This window comes from Theropithecus gelada, chromosome 6, assembly GCF_003255815.1.
Source record: "Theropithecus gelada isolate Dixy chromosome 6, Tgel_1.0, whole genome shotgun sequence".
In the NCBI taxonomy this organism is placed as follows: Eukaryota; Metazoa; Chordata; class Mammalia; order Primates; family Cercopithecidae; genus Theropithecus; species Theropithecus gelada.
This window is the reverse complement of record NC_037673.1, coordinates 78,892,254-78,911,582: the sequence shown is the minus strand read 5'-3', so window position 1 is coordinate 78,911,582 and position 19,329 is coordinate 78,892,254. Positions and strand designations below refer to the sequence as shown.

At 40.7% G+C, this 19,329-nt stretch overlaps 1 protein-coding gene across 5 annotated transcripts in view; it reads right to left on the bottom strand.

Annotated features, from left to right (window-relative positions):
* The window catches only part of VCAN (versican), a 110,919-nt gene extending 95,909 nt beyond the window's left edge, over positions 1-15,010 (bottom strand). For all 5 annotated transcript variants that reach the window (XR_003119774.1, XM_025387062.1, XM_025387064.1 and 2 more), the window contains exons 1-2: positions 14,452-15,010; positions 2,928-3,003 (exon numbers count right to left, since the gene is read on the bottom strand). Coding sequence is in view for 4 of the 5 variants with exons in the window: in XM_025387062.1 (XP_025242847.1) it covers positions 2,928-2,997 (70 nt within the window). In the remaining variant the exon portion in view is untranslated. The remainder of the gene's footprint in view (positions 1-2,927; positions 3,004-14,451) is intronic.
* Positions 15,011-19,329: the final 4,319 nt, after the last annotated feature.

Below are 19,329 nucleotides of genomic sequence, written 5' to 3'. Positions count from 1 at the left end.
GAGGGATGGTCACCTACTACTTCCCCTGTAAATTCCCTTCCAATATTGCCCATCCAAATGCCACTCCCATTTTCATATCCTTTTCTCCATATTCACTGGTTGCTGTTGTCCTTTCCTCTCTGTGACCTTCACCTTCACCTCCCAAAAACTTTGAGGAAGACAACTCTTAGGCTTCACCATCTGATTAGTGTGTCTTCATGATCCAGTTGTTGGAGCCTAGACTCTAAACACCATCCGGGTGATCCACTGTGGCATTTATTTATTTATTCACTCATTTTGTCAACACACAAAATGACTAAGTGCTGTCAGGGTGTCAGGCACTCTGCTAGAAGATGAAAGGCTTTTTTGCAGCTTACAGTAGTCTACTTGGGAAGAAAAACAATTACTTATCCCAAGAGCATGGTAGATGTTATTATACCTGTAACAGCACAGGAGACAAGGGGGACATGGAGGAGGAATTTATCTATTTATTTATTTATTTATTTACTAGTTACTGAAATAGGGTCTCAGTGTGACGCCCAGGCTGGAGTGCAGTGGTGCGATCAGGGCTCACTGCAGCCTCGACCTCCTGTGATCAACAATTCTCCCGCCTCAGCCTTCCCAGTAGCTGGAATTACAAGTCCAAGCCATCATTTTTTTAAATTTTTGTAGAGATGGGGTCTCACTGTGTTGCCCAGACTGCTCTTGAACTCCTGGGCTCAATCTCTCTTCCGACCTTGGCCTCCCACAGTGCTGGGATTATAGGCATGATCCACTGCACCCAGCCAAGGAGGAGCTTTTAAATTGGCTAGAAAGGGGAATCCGGAGGCAAAAAGGGGAAGGAGAGCCATCCCAGGAGTCAATTTGTCCTTGACTCCTCTCATGCCCTCACTACACACCTCATCCAATCCATCAGTGGATCTGACTCCTCCATCTCCACATATCCAATTCACTTCTCTTCATCTCTACTGCTACATGATCTAAACTACCCTACCCCCGTCCCCCCATGTCATGCACAGGCTACCTCAATAACATAAATGATATCTCTGCTGCTACTCTTGCTCTCCTACAATCAAATCTGCATAGATTATCAAAAATAGAATTTGTAAAACATTCATCAACTCACATCTTTCTTTGCTGAAACCCTTCAATGCTTCCTACTGCACTTGGAATAAAATCTAGACTTTTTTTTTTTTTTTTTTTTTTTTTTGACGGGGAGTTTAGCTCTTGTTGCCCAGGCTAGAGAGAAATGATGCGATCTCGGTTCACTGCAACCTCTGCCTCCCGGGTTCAAGTGATTCTCCTGCTTCAGCCTCCTGAGCAGAAAATCTAGACTTTTTTAAACTCTACAATGTTCCATATAGATAAGAAGTATAACATGGTGGTAAAGAGCACACACTCCCATGAACTGGTTCATCTCCAAGATTTGCTTCTTACTGGGTATGGGCTTTCGAGCAAGCTGCTTAGTCTCTCTTGGTACCACAGTTTCCTCAATAGAATACATGGGTGTGGATGTTTCAGTGAGTTAATGTTAAGCACTTAAAACAGTTCCTGGATCATAGGGAGTTCTATTCAAGTGTTGGGTGTTATTATTATTTAGATGAGCTGTTTTCTGCTAATCTCTCTGTTCATGTCTCCTACTTTCCCCTTGATCACTGCTCTTCAACTATAGTGACATTTCTGCTATTCAAGCACACTATGTTTCTTTCTAATTTACAGACAGGTCTTGGCTGGCTGGTTCCTCGTCATCATTCTCATCTCACTTTAAGTGTCACTTTCTCAAGGAGGTCTTGTCAACTTCCTCCAACTCAGGCCACTCTCTATGATGTCACTCTGTTTTATGTTCATCAATTTGAAAGTACCTGGATTGTTTGTTTACTTGTTTATTGCTGGTCTCCTATAACTAGAGAAATAAGTTTAATGAAAGATACGTCAATTTTGAGTCCTTCATGTGTATATTCCTGGATACCCAGAATAATATCTGGCACAAAGAAGGTATTCAAAAAATATCATCAATGGGTGAACAAATGAATGGGTGAGTGGGAGAAATGGATGGATGGATGAATGGAGGGATGGATGGATGAATGGATGGATGGATGAATGGATAGATGTTGATAAGCGAACAGATGGAAATATTTTGGACAGATGAATGGATGGCTGGAGGTATGGATGGATGAATACATAGATGATGGATGGATGGATGGGTAAATAAATAGATGGATGATAGATAGAGTGATACTTAAACTTTTGCAAAAGGAATTCATCTAGAGAACCATAAAAGGTGAGTCTGACACATACGTGTGAGGAGGAAATGGAATCTGAGTCTGGAGAGGTACATTAGACAGACAGAAGCAGATGAGTGAAAATCTTGGATAGTATCTTTCTTCAAATTCCTTGATATATGACCTTGAATATATTAAATAATAAACTTGGAATTGTAGAACCCTCATTGGAAGAATATAAAATTTCAAATTAAAAAACTAGGGCATAAGCATATCCAACTGCTTTTTAAAAAAAGAAAATTAAGGGAAGTAAGGGCAAAAACATGGCTGTGAGCTTTCTCTTTATCTTCTCAATTCTTTTCAAATTCTAGCCCACTGGGTGTGTAATAGTGTTTCTTTTTTTGCATAGGAAAGTTTTTGATAAATAGTGTTAGAATTTTAATATATGCCCAATACCATATACGAGGTTTTTTGCAAAGCCTAAAAGTAATCAGGGAAGTTACTGAAAGCTCACTTGCATCATTAGCATCCTATTTATTATTTTGTTTTGACTTATTTATTTAAAACTAATGTTTTTAGTGCAATAATATTTTAACTAACAGTTTTCAGCACTTAATAGATTTTAAAAATCAATCTTTTATTCCAGTGATTCCACATTACCATTTCATCCTCCAGCACTTACATTTTTATTTCAATTAACACCAAAGAAGTTGTTAGCATACTCACCTTTATGTAGCGCATGGGTTGCTATTAAGGTTGAACACATCCATAAGATGCTGTTTATATTTATCAACATCTTGGCCTAGAAATTAAGAAAAACACAAAGGAAATCACCAGCATTCAGGTTTAGAGCAGGTCATAAATTACACGCTTTTTGTGCATTGAATGTAATAAGGGTAGTATTAAGTAATAAGAGTAGAAGAAGTAGCTCCTCTTGGACTATAAAAACAGGAGGAAACTTGTAATAGCAGAAGTTATCTCAACGCTTTATTAATTTGAATCTCATCCAATGCAGCCATTGCCAAAATCATTCCAGAATACAGTTTGGGAACATATAACAATGTGGATGTGTGTGTGACAACCACAAGTAGGTAGGCTGTAGGAAGAACAATAGAGACCATAGCTCAAGTAACTAGTGGCTAGGAGCTGGCACAAAGAGAAATGGGTGATCACAAAGTCTATTTAGAAACAGAAAGCTGATCATAAATGGAGCAAAAGAAGATGGGGAGCAATAGAGAGAGATGTTGAACGAAAGACATCTTCATCAAGTGTAAGGTGAGAAGAAACCAATTGGTGGTTCATGCACATAATACCAAACCAGAGAATAAGGACTTCAGCACAGACTTTTTAAAGCACAGACTCCATGTAGTTTCTAGCTGACTAAACAAACAAAATAAATGTATTATAAGGAGGTGTTAATTACAAAAGTGACCAGTTCTTGCCATGAATTTTAAAGTGGTACCAACAGTTCTAAAGTCTCAAGATTAAAGAATGAAAGAAAATACCCTGTACTGAGTCAAGAAACTGCCCTGGCTTTGCCATTTAATTTATTGCATGACTTTGGAAAAGACATTTAACAATCTGGGTCTCAGAGTGTTCCCTTCAAGCTCAAATTTCAAGGCAGCTATAATTAGGAGGATAAGTACCAGTGTTGGGGAACCATCTAGAAATCAAAGTGCCAACTTCAGAAGAATGGCAAAAGATTATTTGGTCTCCACAGTTGTGCCCTCCTTGGTAACATTTAGAACTATTCTATAATAGCCATGTGTTTCTCCTTTCTAACACAACTCTGGTTCCATTCTAGTGCCTACCCTCAGCCATATACTTTGGAGGACCTGGGTCACACTGCAGCCCAAGGGATGATCCTGATATCCTAAGTCAATTACAGAGGTCCCATTCCCTTTTCCAATGATTGGATTTGGAACAGTATATAATATAGTTTTGGCCAGTGAGATGTGAGGGGATCTCTTCCTCCAGGGAAGGGCCCCTGGGAAAGATAGATTCATCCTGAGAAGAGAACAAAGGAAGAGGTGGTCAGTTTTCTTCCCTGGACATTATCATGCTGGAATATTTCTGCTGGAACTGTTGTAGGGATTTTGCATCCATAAGTAAGTGAGATACCTCTGGAAATGAAGCTGAGAAAGAATCAGCAAAGGCGAGGCGTAAGTCCTTAAGGATTAGACCCAGAGTGGACCATGCCTTTGAACTTCATTTTATATGAGATTATAAATGTCATTATTGTTTAAACCCAATAAAATCGTGACTTTTTGTTCCTTACAGCTGAAAGCATCCTAACTGATATATATATTTTTAGTTGGGACCCTGAATAACTTCCTTGGAAAATAAATTCTATATTATTTAGCAAACGTAGATTGAAAACAAGCAAATGCTGAATTAGTCATAAATTACAAAACTGATCTTGAACACTTGAACATAAATTGGGCTTGGATTTGTACAGTATTTAATTAATTAAGACCTGTTTTCTTAATATTTTTCTGCATTTGATTTCTTCATATATTTTGAAATGAAAATTAGACCTTTTCAAAACAAAATTTTAAAATTATATAATTCTAGATATTTCCTGAAGAGCTTTTTTTAAGCTAATACATTATACATCCTATATTTTCCATCTATAGACCAACTGATAATTCACAATGAAAAACATATGGTTGATAATCTTAAATTAACCCTGCTAATTAAGTTTGTTATTTATCATATAATCACTAGGATCTAGTAATAGATTTTGTTAAACACTAACTGGGAAATGCCATAATGCTTCTACGTTTCTGGATTTCTTATAAGACAGCACAGCAAGCAGGAAGTATACACCACATCTCTATGCTACTACAATATTTCAAGGAAAAATAAAGGTATCAATTGCACAGCCAAAGTAAAAGATTGTATTTTATCATAAAAAGGTGCTAAAGAAAATGCATTCCATGAGTATTAGCTGAATTCAAATAAGAACTCTTTCTTTAATTATACTTATAAATAATAATGTCCTACTTTTCTTCAGGAAAATTTGTTCTCTATTTTTTATTTTTCTTTTTTTCCAGGAAATCTTTATAAGCCTAATTTTAAAAGTTTGGGATCTACTGTCAAATAGCCCAGAATGCACGTTCTGCATTTTCTACTTATATTGTGTGACTTTAGGTAAAATACTATATCTTTCTAAACCTCATTTTCTGTAGCTACTTAGTTGTGAAAATTAGTACTTATTGAAGTGATCACAGGAATTGATATAATAATGTATATAAAATAAATCTCAGTGATATACAATATATCAGTATGCAATATTTATTATTAAAATTACTAATTCAGACTTTCTGTAGATGTTCTAACATAGTTTCATATCACTAAGAGTAAAAAGAATAGCATTTGGGGCGCTTACATTTGAAAATTATAACCTAGGTTACCACTATAGTAGCACTATACACTTTATGCTTGGAATAAATCATCCTATAACTTATTGCTATGTACTTCAAATTGTTATCTGTAAACACGTCTAATCTCCTCTGTAGAACAGTAGGCTTCTGGAAGGCAGAGCTAGTACTTCATTCAACTTAATAACTCCCACAATATTTCTTCAGTGCCAGTTTCAGAGTAGATCCTTGAGGAATGTTTGTAAATCAAATACATGATCAGTGCCTCTATTTCTTATGCAGAAACACCTTTGAAACTCAGTGCTAACAGTTCCTTAACACCTGAAATACTTTTGAATGCTTTTGAATCAGTCCACTTGAAGATTTACCATGACCCAATAATATGATGTTTGTCAATATCTAGAGAGTCAAATCTCATATAAAAAAACCAAAGGTGTGACCCAGGAAAGGCTCTTCTGCATTTGAGTTTCCTACTCAATTTAAATACTAAAAACAAACTCTTTGTGCCACACTCAATCCTTATAAAAGTGTCTTTTGTTGGGGACAGGAGAATGGTCCTCCATCTATATAGGTATAACAAGTATACACATCACTTTTCCTAAGATTACCCCTAAGACTAGGTAAGAATACAAGGAAGAGATCAGACATGCTCTAAATACATTTGACTAAGTTGCATAAATATGTTTGAATGAGTTACTCAATTTAAAAATTAGACCGTTTACACTAAATATCAGATCTCTAACTTCTTTCAAAAACTCAGAAGGTCTAGCAACATTAAGTCTATATTTCAGCTGGCTGATCATGAGCATTAACCAAGCAGCAGTCTCTCCCCTTGAGTCTGTGTGCTCACGGCCATTGCTGCCCCCACTTAGTCTCTTACCCATTTCCACTCCATGCCTCGACCCTGCAGTCACCTAAGTTTGCAACCCTTGAATTAAAAGATGATCATTTATTTCCATAGTAAATATATCAGAGGGCTTTATTGATGTTAGCTGCCTCAGAACTACATTTCCATTCCTTCTTCCTTGGAGTCCAAGGCATTCATTCCACTTCTCTAATTTTCTCAAGGCTATGCCCCTATCCTTGGTCATTAAGTTACATCTTGTGTCTTCTATGTTTGATTTTATTAAATGGAAAGCTTTCAGAAGCCTCTTTCTTTGTTTTTAGCACCACTCCAAATCCCTATTTCCATTCTTCCACTTTTCCATGTCCCTCTTATAAGCACCGTCTACTAGTGATAACAAGTCTGTCTGCATGGAAAGACCTGAGAGATACGAGAGCGAATGCCTATATTTAGCCTTCTACTCCAGTGAAGTCATTGAGAAGGGAAGAAAGTCATTGAACAATCCAGGTACAGGGTACTGAGACTGTTTAATTGCCTGGGAGACATAAAAGACAAGGTCAATAGAACTCCTATCCATGAGAAATGTCTGCAGGGAGGATAAGGGACACACCAGGGATGGGCAGCCTCAGAGAAAAAGCCAAGATTCTATTAAATCGATATTTAGTATTCTCCCTTGATTTGGGGGAAGATCAGCTGACAAGGGGTGACTTAAGGACACAGACACGGTGGTTTTGTCCACCATTCTGCTAACTAGTTACCCCAGACAACCAACTTTCTAGGATACCTCAGCTACAAAGTAGATGTAATGAGTATCATGTATCATATTGCTCCTCAGTTCTTTCTCACAGAAAGAATCATTGTAATGCAGAGAGAAATCACATGATTTAGGTGTGAAATTTCATGAATTTACTTCATACAAGTAATAGCATCATGTGAATTTATTACTAACCTGAAACTGGATTCCTGATCCTGGACTTGGCTAAGCTTTTTCACATTGTCACCTCTTAGCACTCCTCTGTTCTCTGTCTGGTGAACTCCTTTCTCATTACTCTACCTAAGACATACTGCACTCTATTCCCTTTCCCATGCTCTGTTTTCATCTTAGCACATATCACCATTTTGCATATGTGATTGGGAATTGCCTTTCTCTACCTACCATCATAAAAGTTCCAACAGGGCAGTATTTGATGTTTTGTTCACTCCTGTATCCACAATGCCTAGAACACTCAGTAAATATTTGTTAAAAGAATGAATATACACCCATTTTACATAATTAGATGTATACTATATACACAGTTTTGTCTATCAATTTTTTCACTTAAAATACATTATATTTTGGAGAATGTTCCAAATCAGCAAATACAATTTTTCCATGTTATTTTGACAGCTGCATAGTTTTCCATTAGGTGGAATACAGCAACTTTTATTTAAACAGTTCCCTATGATAAGCCTTTACACTGTTCCCAGATATTTGCTCTTAGAAGCAATGCTGCAAAGAACATCCTTGTCCATTTGTCTTGGGTGACATTGGTACCAATATCCATCCATGTAATAATGTTGAGAAGTGGAATTGCTGGATGAAAGAGTATCTACATCTTTTTAAAAATTTTGATAAAGAATCAAAAACATGTGATTGCCAAATTATTTTTTAAAGTAGAGGAACCTATTTACATTTATACAATAGTATATGAGAGACCCAGTTTCTCCACAACCTGGCCAACACAAACTTGCATCAAACTTTTTTATTTTCTTTTTGCCAGGCACAGTGGCTCACGCCTATAATCCCAGCACTTTGGGAGGCCAAGGTGGGTGAATCACTTGAGGTCAGGAGTTCAAGATCAACCGCCATGGCCAACATGGTGAAACCCCACTCTACTAAAAACACGAAAATTAGCCAAGCATGGTGGTGGGTGCCTGTAATCCTAGCTACTAGGGAGGCCGACACAGGAGAATCGCTTCAACCTGGAAAGTGGAGGTTGCAGTGAGCTGAGATCGTGCCACTGCACTCCAGCCTGAGTAACAGAGCGAGACTCCATCTCAAAAAAAAGAAAAGAAAAAAAATTATTTTTTTGTTACACCTCTGGTGAAAAAATGGTGTAGCATATCATTGGTGTTTTAATTACTATTTATTTAATTACAGATGAGGCTGAGTGATTTTTAATATAATTTTAAAACTCTATGTCTCTGCCACTACCTGTACATAATTTTTTGTTCATATTTTGATAGATGTGAACTTTTCAAAGTTATTTATAAAAGTCCATGGACTATCGAGAGTTATTAGCTCTTTGTCTCTCATATGTCATAGATGTTTTCCAAATGTGTTATTTGCTTTTGTGTAATTTTTACTTAGATCTATCAATATTTCCTAGAATGGCACTGGGTTTCATGTTTTGCTTAGAACAGGTTTCTCTATTCCTAATTTATTTTTTTAATCCCATGATTTTCTTTTATCATTTTAAAAAAGTTATTCCCTACATTTCATATTTGATTCATCTTACATTTCTTTTACGATGAGAAATCAGGTAGAGACTGATTCTTATTTTGCGTAGAGACTGATTCTTATTTTGCATGGACCCATCAATGGTCCTGAAACCATTTATTGAATAATTCTTCTTTTCCACTGAATGTCCAACTTCATTTAAGTCAATTTCTGGAATCTGTCTTCTGATTAATGAAACTGAACAATTTTTAAAACAATATGCCCCTCTCTGATTTATTTTATAGATTTAGTAGAAACTACATGGCTTGGGTAATGTGGTTATTATTAAAATTATAGAATTAGATCAGTATGAATCCCACAGACACAATATATTATCATCCCTTTATTGTATAGTTTTTCAAAGTACTTACTCTTTTGATCTTTATAATTGCATATTCATTTAATAGATTATGACATTAAACATCCAAAAGTAGTCTTTGCTTGGTTTTCTCAGCTAGTGAGTTCAACTCAAACTTTCTGATTCCAAGTCCAGTGCTCATTCCACTATACCTCAAGTAATATCAAATCAATAATTTAATAATAAAAATATTATATCAATATATGTGTTTATTGTAAAATATGTAATCTCATTTTACAGACATAAACACCTCTTAAAATCCTTAGAAGAATGAGGTAGGATGTATATATATGTGGAAAGTATATACATTTGTATTCTTTTATAGATGGTAAATCTACCCAGAGGTGTGTTTCAGAAAACAGAACTGACACATTAAACAAAGATTCTTTGTACTGACCTCTGAAATACAACCACCTCTAACACATTCAATGGTAAGAACTTAGCAGTGTTTAAAAACCCTGTACACATACACACACGCACACATACACACATACACAGAAAGAGAGACTTTATATATATGTAATTTACCAAGTCTAGGCTACAAGAGGAAACTGGCAAAAATTCGCTAATTGAAATGGAGCTTGGCCAAGACATTCATCTCTAATCCCCCTTTTTCTGATTCCAAATCAGGGAGAGTACATGCTTTGTGTTTTCTGGTAAAATACAGACCTATGTAACAATCAGTATATTTTCTCAGACCAGAGTAAGTAACTCCCAACAATGAGTGTTTGTCAGTCCTAACTGGTTTCTCTAGGTGGGTGGTGAAAAAATACCTTACTACATACAGTCATTAATTCTTTCCCTCAAAAGAACCGTGTGTCTTGAGAAGCTCTGCTCCATCACAGGGCAATATCCCATTTTAAATACAGTGTTTACCGATGTTTGTCCATGAATGACGTCAACAAAAGTGTTTAAATCCCACCAGGAAAAGAGGGCTTAGTTGCCAGACTTTGGGAGACAGAGTTAGTTGATCTTTGTGCTCTCAAAGGTTCTGTTACTCAATTAAGTGACCAATCATTAACTCCAAAGTATTTAAGCCTAATAATGCAACAAAGGAGAGAACAATGAATAGTATCTTTAACATTAATCATCGTCACCTTTGGTTTAGCAGTTTCAGTCCTTTCCAACCAGAATTTACAAGTGTATAGATACAGGTATTCTGGAATATCAAAGGCATCTCCCTCCAGTTTGCAAACACAGGGAAAAAGAAGAAACTTACATCTGTAAACCTATGTAAATCTAGGGGGTTTCCTTTCAAACCTCGTTTTTTTTGAAAGCAGGAAATACAATTTAAAACCAACTCTGTTTTTATCTACCAAAAGAAACAAAACTTTGAGTTCTGACATAAATCCTAAATGATTGTCTTGAATCTCATCCCGCTTCCTACCTAATCTTCTCACAAGAAGATTAAGGACTGTGGACTTGGTGCTGGAGGAAGTAATTGCTCAAACACATTGGAATCCATTGGAACCCTTTGCAATATTAGTGCGGGCAGACAATACAATTCTAACATACTTCTTTCTTTACTCAGAGCCCAGAGCAAGAAGTCAGACTCTTGGAGACCTTCTCCCTGATGTACTTGCTCTTAACATTTCCAAGTTACAAACTGGGAACCGCTTCTATCTCAGAACACTAATTGTTGCTTCCATTGGTACCTTCCTATTTTTATATCACACTCACAACATCCTGTTTTAGGACTTTATGTATTTTCAGGATGGGTTTGGCAAAATTGTCAAGAAGTACTTAAAACAATTAGGTCACAGCTTTCAGCAGACAAAAAGAAAAAGACGTGGATGTTAGCTACAGAATCTGAGGTGATAGAAGAGATCTTTAAAACCCAGTTTTTCCAATATAGAGCAAAATGGGAGGACTTAAAATGCAGCTCTAAGTAGCACCGTCTGGTCTGCGCCAAGCTTGTCCAGGTCTGCAGCTCAGCCACTCCCTAAATAGGTGCTGAGCTTCCAGTCCCTGCCAGGTCCCCGCTAAGGCTCCTCATTGACGCACAGGAACCTCAGTGACACTCGCAGCCCTTCCATATTTGTCCCCATGAAATTCTATTAGTCTTGTCGAATGGCAATATTTGCCATTCCAGGCGAACTCTTTATGATAGTCTGGAACTAAATTAATCTGTTAATTGACTAAAAATGATCTTTAGACTGACGTGAATGTATTTAAAAAGTCAACAAATGGAACACAGTATAAAGTCGTCTCATTTTTCTTAATAAAAGTTTGCTTGGAGTAAATTTTAACCTCTCCCTTGCCTCAAAACAAAAGCACTATGCCCCTCCTACCACTCCCAAGAGGCAAGCAAAAAAACTTAAAAAACAAAAACAAAAACAAAAACCTTCAACAGCCTTTTAATAAGAGTGTTTAGCGCGGTCTGGATGCAACTCGGGTCAGCTCCAGACGCAGCCGGCCCGGAGCCCTCCGGGCGAGGCCCCTCGGCTCTCTCCGCTAAGCCGGGCCCCGCCTTCCCCGCCCCGCCCCCATTGGCCTCGGTGGGTGGGGGCCTCGGCTGCGCCGACCGCCTGTGCGGCTGTACTGCAGTCTCCGAGCCCAGGAAGTCACACCCGTCTCGGGCTGGGAGCCGAAGCTCCAACCCACGTGGCGGCTGGCGAACCCAGCCGCTGCGGGTAGCGCCCGTTGCGGGTCCTCCCCTGGCGCGGGCTGAGCGAGTTGGGGCGGCTCCCAGACCCAGCCCCTTTGGGCGGGACTGGCCCACCTCCGCTCGTCTGGTTCTTTCCCACCCTTCCATCCCGACACGCCTCTGCAGTCACATTTGTTGCCGCTGGGAAAGAAAAAAGAGCATCCTAAAACGAGTCTCAAAATTCAGACCCAAACCCCGAAACGAACCCTTCCGATCCGTTCCTGGCTGTTTGAATGCCATCTGCCCCATCTCCGTTCCTTTCTTCTTTCCCTCCCCTCCACTGTCTTCTTTCCTTCCACTTCCCTTCCTTCCCTTTCTTTTTTCCTCCCGCCGCCCGCCTTCTCTCAACTTTCGCGTCTGACGCGCGCCCTTAAGTTGAGGAAGTTTAAGTTTTGGATTAGAAGCCCTTCTTTTGCAATATCCTGGGGCGGGGCCCTAGCCTTGGGTTCAAGTGGTTATGGGTTTTGAGAGCGCGGCATTTGTATTATCTTTCTTAAAGACGCACAGGGTGGCGCGTCGAGACCTCTGAAACCTGGCCCCACCCAGGCCATGTGCGTTAGTCCACTAAGCGGCGAACTCGACTCAGGGCGCCGCGTGCGTTCCAGCCGATTCGCGAGAAGGCGTCTCTGCACTTTGCACGTACCAAGACCTTTTTTCAGGGTCCTCCAAACCCCTAGATGTACGCCGCAGATTGTGGAGTGCAAAATGAATGACTTAAGGGGAAACTAGGGCCTTCCATCCTTGAACACAAGGTTGTGAAAGCTGCTCGCTAGGTCTGGGGGGCTCGTTTTTCTCAACCCGTGCGGGACTTCTCCATTAGGGGGCGCCCACACCCGCCGCAAAACTCCCAATTCCTAGACATCTAGGTTCTGCAAGTCCTGTGCGCTGAATTGGGGGCAGATCCGAAGGAGCGCACCGCCTCCCTCGCTCCTCCCTCCCTGCTGCCTTGGAGGACGGGGAAGGCAGGGATTTCACACTAGCCATTCATTTGTCAGCTGTGGGGGAGGGGACGCAGAAGCTAGAGAGACAGAACAGAGGCTGGGAGAGGGGAAGGGAGGCAGAGAAGATGGAGACAGAGGGAGACACAAAGATGAGAAACGCGACCGAGAGAGACTCTGCCGCGGGTGTGCGCGCAGCAGGACAACTCTCCAGGCACCGTGTAGATTTCTCCCCCTTCCCGCAGCATCTTCCAGGGACATGCAGGACTTGCCGAGACGCAGTTGGATTGGAGAGCAAATAGTTTAGGCTATGACACTATTTTTGTACCCCGCTCTCCGTTGCCTAACACCCAGACCGCTCCACGCCCAGTGACACAGACCACGAGCCAGGACAACCCGGATGCCCTCGGTCCGCATGCACCGGGGATGTCGCCCTACAACGCCCACGCCTCTGCAGGACAGTGGGGCGCTCCAGCCAAGGACGTCCCCCGGGGCTCCCGGCACACGCGCGCGCCGCTGCCGCTAGACCTGCCAGTAAAGTTGCTCAACTAGAGCGGAGAACTAGGAGGGGGTGGGGGATATGTAAGGAAACGGAGGACTCCTGTAGTCTGGGCGAGAGCACTGGACCTAGAGGCCCCTGATGCGGGTCCCCGCGCCACCTTTGTCTGCAGTGCTCTCTGGGTGCCGGTTTGCTTGTTGAGATGGGAGCGACAGACCCCATTTCGCTCTTCAGGGTGAGAAAAATTACTGCACATCCCTGCCGGTTCAGAACAGGCTTTTCCCGCCCAGGGGCCTCCCAGACCTCCGCGGGGCTCCAACAACCCCACCCCCCATCCTCTGCTCCTTGCCTGCTGGCCCCTTCGCACCGCGCGCAGGACAAAAGAACCCAGGGGCGCCGGGAGAGAACCGTGACAGTCCCCAAGTCGTCAAAGAGACACGGCGGGGATCCTGCACCTCCCCCGGCCAGACCTCCTCCCAGACTGCCTGCGGTCTGAAGGGGTCAGGTCCGCGCAGGTCCCAGGCTGCTTGGGCGCCGGGTCGCACTGTCAGGAGCTGCCCGGGAGTGGCTTTCCAGGAACACCAGGCACTGACCACACACCAGGGGCTGGGAAACCAGGTGGCCTGCACCAAGGCGGCTTCGGGGACTTGTCTGTGGCAAGTCTTGGTAGTCCCCATTCAAACTTTTGCCTCGAGCGTGTTAAGAACAAAAAAAAAAAAAAAAAAAAAAAATCAAAGCGCCAAAGGTCCCTCTCTTCTCTCCAGCTCAAGAACCCACCACTTTTCTATGATTTCTCTACAATTTATTCCCTCCCTTCCCCCAATTCCGTTAGTCATTTTACCCCCACTCCACCCTGCGTTTCTTTTGTCTGAATCTTTTTCAACACCAAGGTTCCTCTGTATCCCTCTCCCCAAAAGCCCTTTTGAAAGTTACCTGCATTTTTTAAGTGCCTACATTTTCTTAACTTCGCCTTACAGCTCCTTGCCTTAATTAAAGCCTTCTACCAATTGCAATGTACTTCTTTTTTCTAAGATCGCGGGGTTTTTTCTATAAGTTTTTTTGGTTTTGTTTTTTAAGGGGGGAACAAAAGAAACGTGATTACCTTCGAAGGCGGCTTATTGCAGTTTGGGGGGAAAATTCACTGCAGCGCTGCGCGACTGGGTTCGGCGTTGCCCAGGCGGGTCACATAGGAAGCGTGGTGGCCCAGGGAAGGGTGCGGAGGGTGCGGGACGGTGCTGGAAGATGCGGGAGGATGCGGGGCTGGCCGAAGATCTTGGTCTCAGCTCCTGTCCACAACACCTAATGTTCTCGGTTGTTGCGTCCGCACGCCTGGAGTTCTTCCCCAGAAAGGCTCGGGGCAGCTCGCCTGCAAGTTCAAATGCGGGTTGTGACACCCATCATCATTATATCACTGTACCGTCAGAGCCGAGGAGGAGACTCAGAGAGAAGAAGGAGGAGGGAGAGGAGGAGGGTTCATTCACAGGCTCCAAAAGCGCTCCACAGCTTCAGCCACTCCTAAGAGCCCAGGCTTGGAAAGCAGGCGGAGGGGCGGAAAGGCAGCTCCCCGCGCCTGCGGTAGGGACCGCCTGCCTCCCTCCCCAGGCACTCCCACCTCTTGGCGTTTCTTCCTGACAAGAAGTACCAATCGGCTTGGGGACAGCAGCACTCCCCATTCAGGCACTCACTCAGTAACATCGCTCTGCTCGCGGAAACCATTGCCCTCCCACTCCTTCCCCACCCCCACTTCCGCGCCCCCAGTGCAGCTAGTTCTGGGTTAGGGGAAAGGAGCCCCCAGGCTCTTAGGGGGCAGGCCAGCAATAGACAATTGAGTACGATCACTTCTTCTCGGGAGCATACAAAACTGTAAAATCAGCAAAGAACTTGGTTACAGCGTGTTTACGCGCCCACAGAGCTTGCCTGTCCCATCAAAGGGAAGTGTCAGGCTCAAGGCTCCTGCCAACCTGAAAGAGACACTAAGAAAACGAGATCCTTCGGAGACCTAGAGGGAAAGTGTAAGAATTCTCCACTGCACTCCCAGGGAACTGCCCAATGGGGAGCCCGGCGTCAAAAGACCCTGGTAATAAAGGGCTGGACAGGAAATTCCCCCAGGCAAATCCCTTGTCGAATTCAAAGAGAATACTTTTCCTCTGCTACAAATCTCTTCCCACATAAGTCTAGATTCTGCTTTCTTCGTTCTTCCTTTCATTCAGTCTTTCCAAGTATCTCTGAGTACAATATTTGATAATTTTCCTGAGTAACAGGGACTTCTTGGAAGTATCAATTACCTTTCATGCTGTCAGGAAATAAGACCATAATCTTTCATGCGTTTATGCGATTTTTTTCTTCAGTGAGGCCCATCCCACTGTGTAAACGGCATCAACACATAGAAGAGTCCCGTGCATTGTGCTACAAAAGATTTCCAATAGGACCTTATAGAGCAAAGGGTCAAACAGTTGATACAAAGGATTTCTGTCCCCTTAGAAAAGAGGGACTTTGGATTTTCCTTTTCTTTGAAGTCAAGTATGAGTTTATACAATAGGAACAAAATAAATCCAAGGTGCACATCAGTATAACACTAGGGATACTAGAATGGGTGGCAAACTTTTCCTTCTACACAAATAAGAAAGCATCCTCACAACTCTTCTCTCTGAAGCCTCTACTTAGAAAATTATATTAAACATAGGACCTCAGAACAGTAGTGATTACAGATGAAAGCCAATTTTTCCTCTCAACTCCTTTGATTAGTTTGGTTTAAACTTACACTTTAAAACTTGTAGTAACCTAGACTCTTATGCATGCACATTTATAAGATTTCTTTTATATTTTGTGATTTGTAGGCATTCAGCGTGGTCATTGATTTTAAGTGATAAACAGGTAGAAGACTTGTCAGGATGATTTCAGGTCTCACAATGTGCATCTTTCATTTCTTTTGTTATTTATCAGCTCACTGCCGTGAGTAACATAACTATCAGTTACATCATTTGGAAATCGATTTGTTTTTGCAGTGAATTATTTATTCTTAGTAAATTTATTGTACTACCATTGCAAACATTGAAATTTGATTTCATCAGATATTTAGAATGATAGTCACAGAGCAGAATCAGACTTCAACCTTCATGTATAACATGTAAGCAAACTAAGGTGCAGAAAGTGACTGTCCCAAGGTCACACCATTAATAGTCCAGTGGTCTTTTCAGTGCTTCTCATAGCAACTTTAGATTCAAGATTGCTTGATTCAGGAAGGGGGAGAAATAAAATAAAATGAATCTTCATGGAAATAAATACTCCAGACATTAAGGTAGACCTTTCTGTGAAACACTCCAAGATACGGATTTTTATTCTCTTTCTTAAATTTGAGTAAATCTAGTTGAGCTTCAAAGAGTTCAAGTAACCTGCCCAAGGCGTTTCTGTGAGTGACAGATCTGCCAGTCTGAAAAGTTTATTATCTGTTATCCTTTTGTCCCTTTATGATACAGTTAAGTAAAACCTTTCAACAAAGGAGAACTAGAGCAGAAACAAGCAAGTAATAGCAGATTAATGCCCATTTTTAGGGAAATGTTAATAGTTAAAATTCTCTATAAATAATGCCATCTGTACATAATGGAACATGGTTGAAAGTGATGGGTTAGATACTTTTTACATTCTGGGATGTTTTCATTTATGTTGCCAAATTTGATTCTCTAGTCCTCCAAAATTTACAGTTTCTTTTAATGCCAAGAGATATCACAACCCTTGACCGAATAGCTCTATAGGACAAAGGCACTTTATCAGAGCTGACTTAAGGAATTAGAATATGCACAATGTTGAAAACCTTTATACTGCCTGTCTTCTCTCTTCTTTGACTTGTAACATTATTATTCAGAAAATTAAATACTTCTTCAGGTTATCAGATAACTAAAATGAAATTATATCCCATGGAGATCTTCTTTCTGTCTCTAGGGCAGAACTTCCCCTCTAGCTATCTAAAATAGAGAATGGATAAAAAAGAAAAAGGAAAACATACCGGGTATATTAAGAATAGAGTCTATGGTTGTATTATTATTTCTATGTAACTGTTTTTACTGACTTTCTTTCATCAAGAGAAAGAAAATGAGAGAGCATTTATTTCTGATTCTCCAATGCCTGACAAAACTATCAGAAGTTTTTGAATGGGAAAATATATTTTTTTCAGGTTTTATAACTAAAATTGTATTTATTTGTCCATTACACTCAAGTATGAATCTAACAGTAATTAAAATCTTATTCTGTAAGTCCCCCTTTAAATCATGTCTTTGTACTGGGGATATTCTTTATGAAAACTCCAAGATCCCAGGTATAAATAAAGCAAGATCTTCATTCACAATGCTTGTGTCTGAAAGAAACCATAAGCCAGAAGCTATGTGCCTTGCTTCCTTGCTTTGATCTTGTCTTTGGGATCTTGGCTGAGCTCAGGGGCAGCAAGCCAATGACTTGGAGAGGAAAGGTGTAGATGGCAAATGTGTCTCCAGGGAATTTTATTATCTTCATCTAAACCTCCTTCTGAGGTTCTTTAGGATCACATTTCAGACTTCTCCTTTTTTATTGATCAGGTGAACTGCTCTTAGACATGGCATCATCTATTGCTGCTCTAGGGATGACAAGATTCCAGTACCATTCAAATTCAGAAAACAAAGAGCTTAGTTTCAACTCCTTGATCTGACTGGTCCTAGGCACGATGAAGCAAATTATCCTCTCTGGATGATGCAATAATGCTACAGATTAAAAAATGTACTTTTATTAACTTTCAAAGACCCTAGAAAAAGGAAGCCCATCCTCTAAGATTGTGTCATAATTTTAAAAAAATAAAATAAAATAAAACACTACAGATTAGGGACAGACATTTTATCCAGCACTTTGAATTCTCTTTGGCTTTCTAGGAAATACAGAAATATAAGGTCTTTGTTGCCTTCTTTTTATTCTTAAAAAAGAAATCTTGCAAAAGGCAAGGTGAAGGTGGCAATCTCTTTGTGCTTTAACCTGAAGTATAAAATTGGTCTGATAAATTAAACACAGACAAATTTCCTCAGAAAGCCATAAAACATTAGATTTTCCCCAGAAATCAGATATTGAGTTTTTGCTCGCCAATCCCCAAATCAAAATGTTACAGTAAAATGTTTGTTTTAATAAATTTTTTTTCTCCTATGCTGTAAATGTCCTCTTCATGGTTGAGCAGATTTCTCTAGAACTTAACTGAAAGACCATCTACATCACGACAGAACTATGCAAGCCAAAGCCAAGTTCCAACATGGAGTGATGGGAGAGGCCGGGCTGCTGAGAGGAGATGACTTCATTAGTGAGAAGAGAGGCTCTCTGAGTCTGTCCTCAAGGCAGCCAAATGGCTCAGCACATCTGCACTCACCCTGGGAGGCTGCCTGGAGCAGAGCATCAAAAACGCTATCTTTTTAATAAAGAAAAAGATGAAGGCATAAAGAACGCAGTCCAACTAAATTGAATCAAAGATTGTATCACTCTTACTCCCTCCTTAGTCACTTTCTCAAAGTCTTTTTCTTCCCTCCCCACAGTCTGAAAAATATAGGTCATTTTTATAAAGCATTTGTCTGACTGGAGCAAGACAAACTGAAGAGTCTGGTTTCTGAACACAAGGAAGCGGTAGAGATCTTAGAATCAATGAGGCAGGGCGGAATACAATGCAGAAGGTTTCTTAAGAGGCAAAACTTTTGCAGTTGCTGTTTATTTTCAGTGACTACCAGTTTCCATGTATTTAATTGACTACAGTGGGACCGAGACAAGGAGCATAAGGAAAGCTGCATGATGCAAAAAGACACATGCCATCATTAATGTCTCTGTGGTGAGCAAAGGTAGAATGCAAGACAGAAAACAAGGAAACCTCTACGTTGTGAGAAAAGTGTTCAGCATGGGTATCAACTAGCACATAGAAGTAGCAAGCATACATTCCATTTTTCTTCTATTGACAAAAAGAATTGCAGGACTAATGCTTGCT